This window comes from Spermophilus citellus (assembly GCF_964194105.1).
Source record: "Spermophilus citellus genome assembly, chromosome: 11".
In the NCBI taxonomy this organism is placed as follows: domain Eukaryota; kingdom Metazoa; phylum Chordata; class Mammalia; order Rodentia; family Sciuridae; genus Spermophilus; species Spermophilus citellus.
Window position 1 is genome coordinate 125518426 of NC_138192.1, and position 13745 is coordinate 125532170.

General features: G+C 32.5%; 1 protein-coding gene across 7 annotated transcripts in view; it reads left to right on the forward strand.

The window, feature by feature from the left end:
• Positions 1 to 13745, forward strand: part of MFF (mitochondrial fission factor) — a 31901-nt gene that overhangs the window by 4654 nt on the left and 13502 nt on the right. For 4 of the 7 annotated variants that reach the window (XM_081260743.1, XM_081260745.1, XM_081260746.1 and 1 more), the window contains exons 4-6: positions 797 to 1017; positions 2240 to 2409; positions 7478 to 7566. In XM_081260743.1, coding sequence (XP_081116869.1) covers positions 797 to 1017; positions 2240 to 2409; positions 7478 to 7566 — 480 coding nt within the window. Of the gene's footprint in view, positions 1 to 796; positions 1018 to 2239; positions 2410 to 7477; positions 7567 to 9929; positions 10005 to 13745 lie in introns of all 7 variants that reach the window. The other 3 variants (XM_081260741.1, XM_081260742.1, XM_081260744.1) reach the window with 1 other exon arrangement.

Sequence of the window (13745 nt, forward strand, 5' to 3'; positions counted from 1 at the left end):
TGTGATTCTTTTAATCCCTCAAAAAAATGAATGTGTACTTTATGGGTTTATTAATATTGTCTACTTGCTATTCATTGCATCTCAATCATCAGATATATGTTCAATAGGAGAGGTTTTAATTTGTATTTTGTGATTTTCAGGGGGTCACATCTTTTTAGTAAATTCAGCATAAACATTATTCACCTTTCGGGTCTGGTTTTCATCATTAAAAGCTTTTATTTTTTGTATGCATGACAGCAATTTCTAATTTATATAAAGTCAGACAGCTTTCTCTTAAATAATTGTTCTGGGTTTTTTGTTTATTTGTTGTTGTTTTATTTTGTTTGCAGTGCTGGAGATAAAACCTAGGGTCTCATGCATGTTTGGCAAGCGCTTTACCACTGAGCTACATTCCTGGCCCCCTGATAAGGAATTTTTAATTTAAATTTTATTTCAGGCATTATTAAGTTATAAGCATTATGCATTTCTGTTTTTGCAGAGGAAGAGTATGTATTTTCTTATGTATGTGTGTGCGCACGCATGCATAAACATGTTTGTGTTGCGGTTATACAATAATTTTAAAAATTTGTTCCTGAGCAAGCAATATCTTCAAGGTGCAATTTCAGCTATTAAGTGAAGACATTGTGTTGAGGAAAATATTTTCTTTAATCTTTTATTTTTCTTTTGTATGTATTCAATGCTCAAAAATGAGATGTTTCCTTTTGCTTTAATATAAGGTATTGTCTTCTATAAGACAGCATAGAGGACTGAAATTCTAACACTTAGTCATCCTGGTCTTAAAATTTTCCTTCCACAGGGTAAGTGGGGCAGCATTTCCTTCACCCACTGCTGCTGAGATGGCAGAAATTAGTCGAATTCAGTATGAAATGGAATATACCGAAGGTATTAGTCAGCGAATGAGGGTCCCTGAAAAACTAAAAGTAGCACCACCAAATGCTGACCTGGAACAAGGATTTCAAGAAGGAGTTCCAAATGCTAGTGTGATAATGCAAGTTCCAGAGAGGATTGTTGTAGCAGGTATTTCATGTTTGTTTAGGAAGTTGCCTCATAATCTGTTTTACATATTTTTTGTGAAACCTTTTGGGGTTTTAAAACATTATTTAGAAAAGGGTTTGGGAAATACAACTTTGTTTTAAAAATTTTCTACTCATTACAACTGTTTGAATTTCAAGCAATTTCAAAAGTATTTTGACAAATTACTGAGATTTTACATGGATAGTATGTATACATTTTTAAGTGTACAACTGATGATTTTTGATAAACATGTAACCATGTAACTACCACAGTTGATATGACCATTTTTGTTACCCAAAAAGATTCCCTTGTGCTTCTTCTCCATCATTCCCTATGCCTCAACTCAAGTCAACTAAAATTTCTTTCTATAACCAGAGACTAGAGACTAGATTTATCTTCCCTAGAGTTTCATATATATGGAATATAATATATACTGCTTTGCCTGGCTCCTTTTGCTTGTGCAGTGTTTCTGAGATTCTTCCATATGGTTGCATATATTAATTGTTCATTCCATTTTATTACTGAACAATATTCTAGTATGTGAATAAATCATAAATTATCTATTCATCTGTTGGACATTTGAGTTGTTTCCTTTTGGGAGCTTTTAGGAATAAAGCTTCTATGAATATTCATGTACATGTCTTTTTGAGAACATATGTCTTCATATCTTTAGAAATGAAATTGCTGGGTTATAAGTTATATTTAACTCTTTCAAATGCTGGCAGTCTGTTTTCCAAATTATTGTCTCATCAGTGATATGAGTGTTGAAGTTGTTCCACATTCTTGCTAAAAGTTCATATTTGTCAGTCTCTTTAATTTTAGTCATTTGAAGGGGTGTGTAATAGCATTACCTTTTGATTTTAATTATTATTTTCCTGATGATTAATAATTTTGAACATCTGCTCAAGTGTTTTTGGTCACTCATATATCTCCTTTTGAATCATTTATTCAGATGTTTTGCCAATTGGAAAAATTGAGTTTTATAAAAATTTCTGTACATATCTGGATACTAGTTTTTTTAATCATGTATATACTGCATAATTTCTTTATAAATTTCTGTGTCACAATATGAAACAATAGTGAAATATCAAACTTACAGTGAAAGTGTAGTTATAAAGAAAGTAATGCTATTGAGTATGTTATAATACAAAAATGATACAAAGTAAATATATTTAAACCTACCCTCTTCTTTCTTTTTTTTTTTTTTTTCTTTTCTTCATCTTAGGAAATAATGAAGACATTTCATTTTCAAGACCAGCAGATCTTGACCTTATTCAGTCAACTCCCTTTAAGCCTCTGGCACTAACAACACCACCTCGTGTACTTACACTAAGTGAAAGACCACTAGACTTTCTGGATTTAGAAAGATCTCCTCCAACACCTCAAAATGAAGAAGTGAGTAGAGTTTTAGTATCAATTGAATTTGAAAGAATATAAACAAAAGTAAAAGTTGAGAAATTAAGAGGCTATGTATCATATCATTACATCTTTCCATGTGGTACACTGCTACTGTCAATTCTGATTTGTAAATTCTCCAAATATTATGCTATAATTTTTTAAAATATGCATCAGGAAAATTAAAATCTTGTGGGAAATATTATTAACATTCATGTAGACTTGAAAGAAGAACTTTTATGACTAGATGTTATATATTAATACAGAGAAAGTTGCAGAGTTTTACAGTAGGAAAAATTAATACATCTCTTTTTATAAACTCAAAGTTTATAAAGTCTGACAGATGGAGCTAAGGAAACTCTTTTTTTTTTTCTTTTTCTCTTTTTACAGTACTAGGAATTGAACCCAGGGATGTTCTACCATTGAACCACATCCTTCCCTTTTTAAATTTTATCTCACGACAGGGTCTCACTATGTTGGTGATGCTGGCCACAACTTGCAATGCTCCTGCCTCAGTCTCCTAAGTAGTTGGGATTATAGGACTGGGCCACTGCACCTGGCACAAAGCTCTTTTTCCCTTGACTTTCCCCATTCTTGATAATTGATGAAATGTTTCTACTGAGTTAGCTATAGTACCGCATATAACATTAGTACCCTTGTTGACTAAGCATAACAGTATGAATTAACTAGTTTTTAGCAGTAAAGCTCAAGTTTTGCCTCTGCTATTAACTCAGGACCAGTTTTTTCTTAAAACTTCTTGATGATTTAGTTGCGTATTTTTCGTTATAGCTTCTGAACTTCTGATGTGATGTCATGAGGCTTGTACAAGACAATAATATCAGCCAGATGTAGTGGCACATGCCTGTAATTCTAGCAACTCAGGAGGCCAAAACAAGAGAATTACGAGTTCAAAGCCAGTTGTGGTAACTTAGCAAGACCCCATCTCAAAATAAAAAATAAAAAGAACTGGGATATGGCTCAGTGGTAAAGTGCCCTGAGTTCAATCCCTGGTACTACAAAAAAACAAAAACAAAGATCGTGCGCAAGCATTTTTTTTTAATTGGTCCTGCCTTTCTCTGCTTTCATTTTTCGTGCAGTCCATTCCAAAAGGGGTTAAGCACTCATATAAACTAGGGTAATGCAATTTCCTAGTATTAGGTTTTTGCTTATTTTTAGGTTTAAAGTTCCTGCTGAAGTACTTGAGATAATATACTCTTAGGTGCCAAATTGTATATTCTAGATATGCTTAGTGAAAGCACTAAATTTGATTCTTTACATGACAGAAAGGCACCAAGGTAACTGTAAATTTTTTTTATTTAACAATCATTTTTTGAGCTTCTATATATAAGACCTGAATGTAGTACAGGAGTGAATGACAGATAGCTCCTGTTCTCAAAAAATTTACTATTTGCTTGGTGTTATGGTTTAAATGTGAGATGTCCCCAAAAAAGCTCACGTGAGACAATGCAAGAAGGTTCAGAGGAGAAATGATTGGGTTGTAAGAGTCTTAACCCAATCAGTGATTTAATCCCCTGAAAGGGATCCACTGAGTATTAATTGAAGTGGTAGGGTGTAACTGAAGGAGGTGGGAATTGGGAGCATGGCTTTGGGGTATATATTTGTATCTAGCAAGTGGAGACTTCTCTCTCTGCTTCCTGATCATCGTGTGTGCTGCTTCCCTCTGTCACACTCTTCTGCCATGATGTTCTGCCTTAACCACAAGCCAGCCTTCTATGGTCTAAGACTTCTGAAACCGTGAGCCCTCAAATAGACTTTTCCTCCCCTAAAATTGTCCTGGTCAGATAGTCACAGGAGCAAAAAAGCTGACTAAAACACCTAGTCACAGCAGGATAATGCTATAAGGGAAAACATCGACACACAGAAGATATAAAGTTATTTATTTAAAAAAATGATAAAGATTATAAAGATGGCTACACAAAGCAAAAAGTGCCACAGAATGCCCCCAGTTAGGGGTCTACTTTCCAACTCCCCAGAGTTCCCATTGGAAGTTAAAACTGTGAGAAATACTATCTTGGAATAAGGATTCTAACAGGAGAGAGTTGCTTTATTTGTTATTTGACAGGTTTTGTTTTTCTTTTGATCTTTCTGAAGATAAAAATAATGCCAGTGCATAAGATTGTTGTGAAAATTCATGTTAAAACTCAATGTGTATAGACATTATTGTTATAAAAGAGTAAACATCCTATAGCAGGATCCAAGCCCTGAAAGAGAAGAGTTTCTGAGAATAGAACTAGCTGCCTGCTGAAAAGCTGTGACGGTAGTCTGTACTTCCAAGTTTTTAGAAGGGTCAGGTAGCTGTCAGGAGGTAATCAACCAATGAATGGGGGAGGGAGCCAGAGTTCTTACAGCTGTTAGATATGGACTAAAATAAAAAGGCAGTAGGTTCTGCAAGCTGATGACATTGATGATTCATTCAGTGTATAAAGTGACATCCTCAGAACCATTTGCTCTATAGTAATCATTCTCTAAGAGATGCCAGGGTTTCTCTACCTCAGCCCTATTGACATCTTGAATTGGAAAACTCGACAGTGAGGGCTGTCCTTTGCATTGTGGAATGTTTAATTACATTCCTGATGTCTGCCTGTAAGATGCTAGTAGCATCCTCAAAATCATGACAATAAAAAGTATCTCCAGCAACTAAAATATAGAAACAGATCAAATTTCCATCAACTAATGAATGGATAAATAAAATGTATAATATCCAGAGAGTGACTATTAATTGGTAAAAAGGAATGGAGTACTGATACCTAGTATAACATGAATCAACTTTGAAAACATGCAAAGTTTAAGAAGACAGACAGAAAAGGCCATGTATATTCTACTTGTATGAAATATTCAGAATAGGCAAATCTATAAAGATGGACAGCAGATTAGTGGTTGCCAAAGGATTGAAAGAGAGAGAGGAATTAAGAATGACTGTATAATCTGGATGGGGTTTCCTTTTGTGATAATGAAAATGCTCTCGAACTAGATAGTGGTAATGTACAACATAGTGATCATGTTAAATGGCACTGAATTATACACTTAAAAATGGTTAAACTGGGAATTGTATGTTATGTGTATTTTACCACAATTAAGAAAAAAATATCTGCAGACATTGCCAGATATTCTCTACAGGGCAGAATTGCCCTTAACTGAAAGCCACTGTCCTATGTCAAGAAAGGAGACTACTGGGGAAAGACTTATGAGAAATAATTTAAAATTGTTGTTCAAAAGCCTAGCTAATGAGTTGAATGTGGTAGTGCATATTTGTAATCTCAGTTAACCTTGAAAGGCTGAGGCCTGCCTGGACAACATAGTGAGACCTTATCTCTGAACAAATGAATGAGAAAGAAAATATGACTGACTCAAGGAAAAAAAAATTGTAGAAATTAAATGCACCTAATTTCCTAAACTGGCTTAAAGAATCCAAGTGAGTCTACATGAAGGGCTTAAAACCCTTTTAGCTGAAGTCAGTGGGAGATCTTCCAGAGTACAAGAATAAAACAGTACATAGAAAAATAATTGGGAAATGATACTTCTGAGAAGATTTGACAGCTGTGAGGAGTGTGACCAAGGCAAGGATTTGGATTCAGCAACATCTCCTTTCAGTCAAGCAGCAGTATGCTTTGTAAAGATCAGCTATAGGTAAATGTCAGAGCTTTATGAAAGTTCTTTGAAGTAGGAAGAGAAAACAGATTGTAAAGGATGAGTTGTAAGAAGTTTTTGCCAAAATTCACAATTCCTGCTTCAAAGAAGAGAAGTACTAGAATGCTATCCATTTCTGTAATAAATCTTTAGAAAAGCACCAAACCAGTAGGGGATAGGAAAGGTAGCAGAATACAACAATTACTAATAGGGCATTATGTAAAATTGTGGATGTGTAACCGACATGATTCTGCAATCTGCATTTGGGGTAAAATTGGGGGTTCATAACCCACTTCAATCTAATGTATGAAATATGATATGTCAAGAGCTTTGTAATGTTGTGCACAACCAATAAAAAAAAAGAAAAAAAAAAGAAAAGCACCAAACCCCAAATGTGCCTAAGAAATATTAATCAAAGGCAATCTGGAAGGAGCAAAACCAGTTGATCTGAATAAACTTTACCTGATTTTGGAAGAAAAGAGCAAAGGCAATGAATGTTTTCTTCAGAGAAGAAACTTATCTCCGAGCCATGTCAAATGATCAAATTCTACTATACAAAGTGTGAAGCCAGAACTCTGGGACTAGGAGAAATATTACCCAGCTAGAGCCAACTTCATCACCAATTACACTTAGAAAGCCATGGTTATAGAAGCTGAAGGATAACACAAAAGCTATAGACTTGGTGATCCTACTGTAAGGGTCTTGTTCCCTACTTATTAGTGCCTTATTGACATGAACCCTGAGGAGGTGAAGCTAAATACCATATCTGATCTGAAGTATAGGGAGTCACTCAGCTATGCAACAGAGCCTGAAACAATTGCAAACTCCGCCGGCATTCCATGAATACTCAAGAGAGCCCTGTAATAGCTAGAAAGAAAGCAAGTCTCACCTTCTTATTTATCCTTACGGTGCATGAATAAATGCACCTGCTTGTGGAGTTGTTAAATTTTGCTTACAATCACCTACAAGTAATTTTGATTTGGGGGTTAACTATAACATACTTTTGCAATAGGCTTCAAATGGACTCTTCTGTTTTCAGATGTTATTTTTTTCACAGACCCTCCCTCAGTCTTTCTCCAGTATCTATTGTTGAGCACTATTCATTTCATATACTATGTAGTTAAACCTACAGTGGTTGTGTCTGTATTGAAAACTATAGATTTTTTTCTTTCTTCTCTGAGCAGTACAGCATAACATCTCTTTGTGCAGCATTTATTTTGTATCGCATTAGGTGACTTAAAGTGTGTGGGAAGATTACATAGCAGTATGCCATTTAAACAATATACATGTCTGGCAGTAATTCTTGGTTGCTTTTCCTTGGTTCCTTGTAATTTTTATGAATAACCCTGGATTAAGATTCTTCTGATGCTAAGCAGCTACTAAGAATATTTTCTGTCCTCTTCCCTTTGTGCCTTAACAGATCCGTGCAGTTGGCAGGCTAAAAAGAGAGCGCTCTATGAGTGAAAATGCTGTTCGCCAAAATGGACAGCTGGTCAGAAACGATTCCATGTGAGTAGAACCACTATACATTGTATCATGTTTGTAAGTTTTCTCAGTTTATTGTCTATATGCATCTTTTTCTAAACAGTTATTTCCCATAATTTTGGAATCTGTTTTACATTTACATCAATTTTGTATTTTTACAGTACTTTTTATAGCCTAAAATCTGACCATTTTGTTAGTTGTATGAATTTTTCAGTAACATTATCTTCTATGTGTGTCTGATACTCTTTTGTGAGTATGATTGGCTTATTTGGGAATTCTATAAAGTATACTTAATTGATGAACATAAGTGCTCAGTTATAAGCAGTCTTTAAAAATGTTTATCATATACACTGAAGAATAAAACAGAATAGAATGTCTTTATTTTCAAGTTATTGATATCATGATTGTAAGTCAGCCATTTTCAGCTCTATCTAGTGAGCTGAGCTATGGCAAACTGCAGCATAGACAAGTAGAATTTTGCATATCTTTCCAGGAATAGTGTTTGGTGTTTAGCTTTCTACCTGCTGATTCTTGAATTGATAGGTCCCTTTCATTAAAAAAAAAAAAAAAAAAAAAAAAGAGATCTTGTTTAAAGAACTATTTGTTTAAGTTCTTCTTTCTTATTTGGTTATGTTATCACATCATGATCTTAAAACTACTCTAAGATATTTCAGATTAGGAAAATGCTTTTTATTGTTTTGTTGTAATTAACTGATTTTTACAAGTAAAATATCCTTTGAAAACTGGTCAGAATTTTAAATCTTACACTAGTAAGATTATTTAGATTATTTATACAAATTAATATTCTTCCTCATTAATTTTTTATCAGTTTCCATGAACTCATCAGGAACCATATGTGTTATCAACCATAATATTAGCTTCTCTGAGAACTATGAAAGAATCAGGTGGTATTAGATCTTTTCTGGAAACTTGAAAATCTAGATAAAAGCAAAACATTTAATTTTGTATACAAAATAAGTAGATCACAATACAATTATACTATTTATATCAAAACAGTAAGTTCTAGTTTGTACTTGACTAAAGAGTGTGGTGTCCAGAGGGACTTTGATGAGGGTAGGAGCTTAATATTCAAGTTGAAAAGAAAATGTTTTTCATATGTTTTTATCCTTGCTTGGAAAGAAGTCTTATGTACGAATCCAATCAGTGAAATTCCAACTTAAGTATAAATTATCTGCTTGCTTCATTGAAATTCCTTTCTCTTATGTTAGGTTCAAGAGAGAATTATAACTGCTCTGATTCCTTAAGAGTCTCAAATGCCCTTTAATGAAGTTGTTATTCTGTAGGGTTATATAAAAAGAGAGTTAAAAACAAATGTACCTCCTTTAGGTATCTAAAAGGTTCGACTATTATTAATATGAAAGTATCTATGATTAATTTTATCTTTCCTGGAAGGTATCTGGTTGGCAGATGTGATGGCAACAAGTTCATAAGATCCGTATTTTCCCAGAATATTTCCTAATATAGCATACAAATAATTAAAAGCTATGTAGTTTATGGCCAAGTTAGATTAAACACACCTACAGTCTTAGGTTATTTTCTATTTTTTTTTTTTTTAAGGTAGCAAAGTTTCTAGTAAACTTTCTTACTATATAAAGAGGTGATTTACTACTTAGGACCTTAGTTACTTTGACAAGTTCCTATAACATGAAAAGATTAATAGTGTTCATTTTTAATTTTCACTTTAAATAGCTTTGATGCCACTTTCTAGTTGTTTAAAAAAACTAAAAATTTTGTTTTGAAAATCCCATTTTTTGACAGTGAAAGTAACATGAAATTTTTATATATTTCACAGTGAAACACTTGATATTATTTAACCATACTTTTTGTTATAGTTGTTATACATGTTGCCATGTTAGTAGTAAGATATTTAACTCTTTATGTTAATAATGAAACTTTGCCCTTTCTTCTCCTACCATTGTTAATTTTATAATTTATAATATTCATCTTTAAGGATCCATATCTCACTAAATTTAGGAATTTTGTATAATGAGCATATCACATATTCAATGCTGTTAATGTGGTAAGAAAAAATTAATATAATACAGCTATAGTTACCTCTATTAAAGTAATAATTAAAAGCTTCCTGCCTTTACCAACTTAAATCTTTTCTTTGTAGTAGGAGACTATGCATCATTATGCATGAACCTTTGCCTGCTTCCACTTTATTTTATGAATCTAAAAGTGAAAGTGTGAACAGCTATAAGAGCAAGGGCATAGGCTTTTGTTTTCTTACTACTTCAAAGAGGCAATAAGATTGATTATTGTCACCTATTGGCAAAAATGAATTCTGACAGTAGACTCATTTCTAGCTTTTTTTGTGTGTTATGAAAGCTGAATATGTGAAAGAAGCGTAATTATTATTTAAGGTGGCACAGATCAGATTCTGCCCCGAGAAATAAAATTTCAAGGTTCCAGGCATCGATTTCTGCACCGGAATACACGTAAGATTTTATCTGCTCTGCTTTTCACAAGTAGGAGTTGTTCTAATTTTTCAGGCTTCTGTTAATACTAATTAATTAATCTATTTTACTAGGTAATTGGTATGTACTACCCTAATTCTCTTTTTCTTTGGCTTTTAAGTACTTCTCTTTCAGGGTTTCTCAAACTGTCATCATACATTTTATTAAGTAAAAAAAAAAAAAAAAGACCAATTGAGGAAGTTTTATGTGGTTATACGTATTGGTGAAAGGAAAATGGAATGATTAATGCATAAAGATAAAGCACCTTTTTCTATTTTCTTTATTTTGCTTTGGTTAGCCTATTAGTATTCTGTAGATTCAACTTAAGCAGTTTTAGTAATCCAATTTTTTTAATTTTAGCACACTATCTTTTCTTGTTTAATTTTGACCCAGAAGGAGAATGGATTCTTTACTGAGGTTTGTTATTGAAGTTGTTTGTCTGCCTTTGTGTATTTTTTTATTTATTTTAATTAGTTACACATGACAGTACAATGATCTTGACATACATTTGAATCAGATGGGATATAATTTCTCATCTTTGTGTATTTTTAATTCCATCTGTTAAATTATTCTTGGAAGAATTTTGTGAGATCCTTAAACTCATTTTTTTTGTAAGTGTGACAGAATAAAGTGTGGTAATGACTGTGCTCGTATGAGAGGAAACATTTTGGTGTTGTGCAGTACAATAATTCAACAGTGAATATAGTTCTTTAGGAAATAAAGAAACCACACTAATGGCCAATAGTTTTTCTCTTATTATGGTTTTATTATTATGCTTCTGGGGACTAGTAAATTATCTTATAGATAGCAGTAGCAAATTAAAATTTTCTGTTTCAAATTTCAAGAGAAATTAATATAGAATTTGTGTTTCAGTTAAAAAATATATATTAAATTCTCTCTCTCTCTGTCTTTACCACTGAGCTTCACTCCAGTTCTTTTTATTTTTTATTTTGAGACAGGATCTCACTAAGTTGCTGAGACTATTCTTGAACTTGGAATCTTCTTGCTTCAGTCTCTTAAGTAGCTGTGATTATGGGTGTGTCCCACCATGCCCGGATTTTCTCTCCTTTTTTTTTTTTTTTTTTTTTTTTTTTTTTTACTATTTACCTATATTAATATCTGTAAAAGGCTAGCACCTCACCAAAAAGGTTACTCTCACAGTTTGAGAAACATTATTCCTGTAAAAACCCATAGGAAGAGGTACTTAACTTTAAACTTACCTTTTAATAATGACATAGTTATGCTAAGCAAATTTAAATTTTAGTTCTGACATTGACTAGCATCATTTATTTAACTCTTATATGATAAGATTTTTATGTAAGCATGTGATAGAGTAAACCTCAGTGCTTTCTTCAAAATTTTCTAATTTTTTATCTTATCCTGATACCTTTTAAAAAATTAAAATTAAGATTTTGTTGTTTTTGTGACATTACTAGGATTGTTTTTCATCCAAATGCAATTTTATTAAATTACTAATATTGTGATATTTGCTTAATCTCAGTGCCTTTGCATTGTGTTTACTTAGCAATAAAACAAACAAACAAAAATCATTAAACCTTGACTTGGGTACATGAGTGGACAGAGATGAAACCCAGTTTCCCTCCACAGATGATACCAGTAAAGAATACTCCAATTGACTGATAAAATTTTTAGGGCTTCTTATTTTTTGCTCTTAAATTTATTTATAAAGAGATGACTTCTCATTAAAGCTTTGCAAAAGAAAAAAGGAATTGCTAAATTATCTATTATTTCGAATTATGAAGGTAGTTTTATTCATCTCTGATTTATAATCACTTGGCTCCTCTGTAGATGGAAATAATCAAGGGCACTTAATCTGTACGCATTCTGTCAAAAGTAGACTTCAGTTTAAAAATATACTTCCTATTCTGTTTTTGCTGTTTATGGAGGATTGCCATGTAAATGAATGAAAAATTATTTCTTACTAATTCTTGAAACTTTAATTTCCTTGAAGAAACAACCAGAAATCCAAATACTTTTTTTACATTGGTCTTGATGAAATAAATACTTTTACTAGTATTGATAAATACTTAATCTCATCCTTTTTTTCTACATAAATATTTTTTCTTAAATATTTATGTATTTAAATATTTTCTCTTAAATATTGAGGATCATATAAGGTTTTTTCCTGCTTATTATCATATTCCAATTTCATATGATAATAGAATCTTAAAATTGGAAGAGATTTTAGACTTTTAAAAAAATTAAATTTATTTTTATTAGTTGATTTCTCTGATAATGTGATATTAACATTAATCTTTGATATTTAACAAGTGCCTGTAGATTGTTCTAGAATCCAACCTTCTGTTCATTCTTTGCCATTAATCTGAAGTTAGTCTATGCTTGACTATTTTATAACTACCTCGTTTTCTGTGTATGTAGAGAAAATACTTGTACTTTAAAATTTTATATATATATATATGTATATATATATATATAATTCCTTATTGTTTGTTTCTAGCAAACTGGTTTCTCTCAAAAGAAATAACTTTTAATTTTAGTGGGCAAAAATCATCCAACACTATGCATAGACTTGGATTTAGTTCATTGATGTAGTTGTCTTAAGATTATAATTCTAAATATTGGTTATTATATCCTTTACTATACTACTATGTAGCTAATTTTTTAATACAGAATGATGGACAAAGTAGTTGATTTCATCCTCAAAATTCAAAGTACTAATTAATTTTTTAAAAGCTTAAAAATTTAGCTAGGTACACAGGCAGCTCTATCAAGAATATAAAACCGGCCAAGCACAGTGGCGCAAGCCTGTAATCCCATTAGCTTGGGAGGCTGAGACAGGAGAATCCTGAGTTCAAAGCCAGCCTCAGCAATGGCAAGGTGCTAAGCAACTCAATGAGACCCTGTCTCTAAATAAAATACAAAATAGGGCTAGGGATGTGGCTCAGTAGTCAAGTGCCTCTGAGTTCAATCCCCGGTACCCCCACTCCCCAAAAAAGAATATAAGATGGATTGTTTCGTTATGTGGATGTAGAACTGGCCATTTTAAATCCTGCTTCTGGTGATACTTTTCAAACATAAACTCAGTCTGATTTCTCACAAATAGCAGGAGCTTCAGGTTTTCACTATGCTACCTAAAAAGAATTCTGAGTACAATACTAGTACTCTAGTCTCTGTATCCCAGATGTGCTATTTTTGTTTGTTTGTTTGCATCCTTTTAATATACCACGGCCCATGATGCATGTACACATGCACAGACAGATTGCCAGTCTCTCTCTGGACAGACATTTAGGGTTACTAGCCATGAGACTGCATCTGAAAATTGGAATTTATCGTAATACCACTTAATACCATTAGATCTAATTCCCATGATGCATCAGCCTTGATTGATTAATTTCCAAGTATGCCAAGATATGACTTGGAACTTTTTTTTGTAAGTAGTCTTTGGAAAACAGTTTTCGTCTTTATTATACATTTCTCTTTAGATCATCAAGACACTAAAAGTTGTTCTCCACGTTATTAAAATTAAAATTTTAAAATTTAAGAATAATATTAAATGACAGTAACTGTCCTTTCAAGAATTATCCCACTTATTTTATGGTTTCCAAGCCAATACATGTTAAATTAGAAAATATTACAGTCAAAATAAAAGATTTTTCTATTTTGGTTGTTCACTATCTGCTCTGCTTTTATTCTTTTTAAATGAAACACACAGGATTAAATTTAGCCTAATATGTTTTGCAC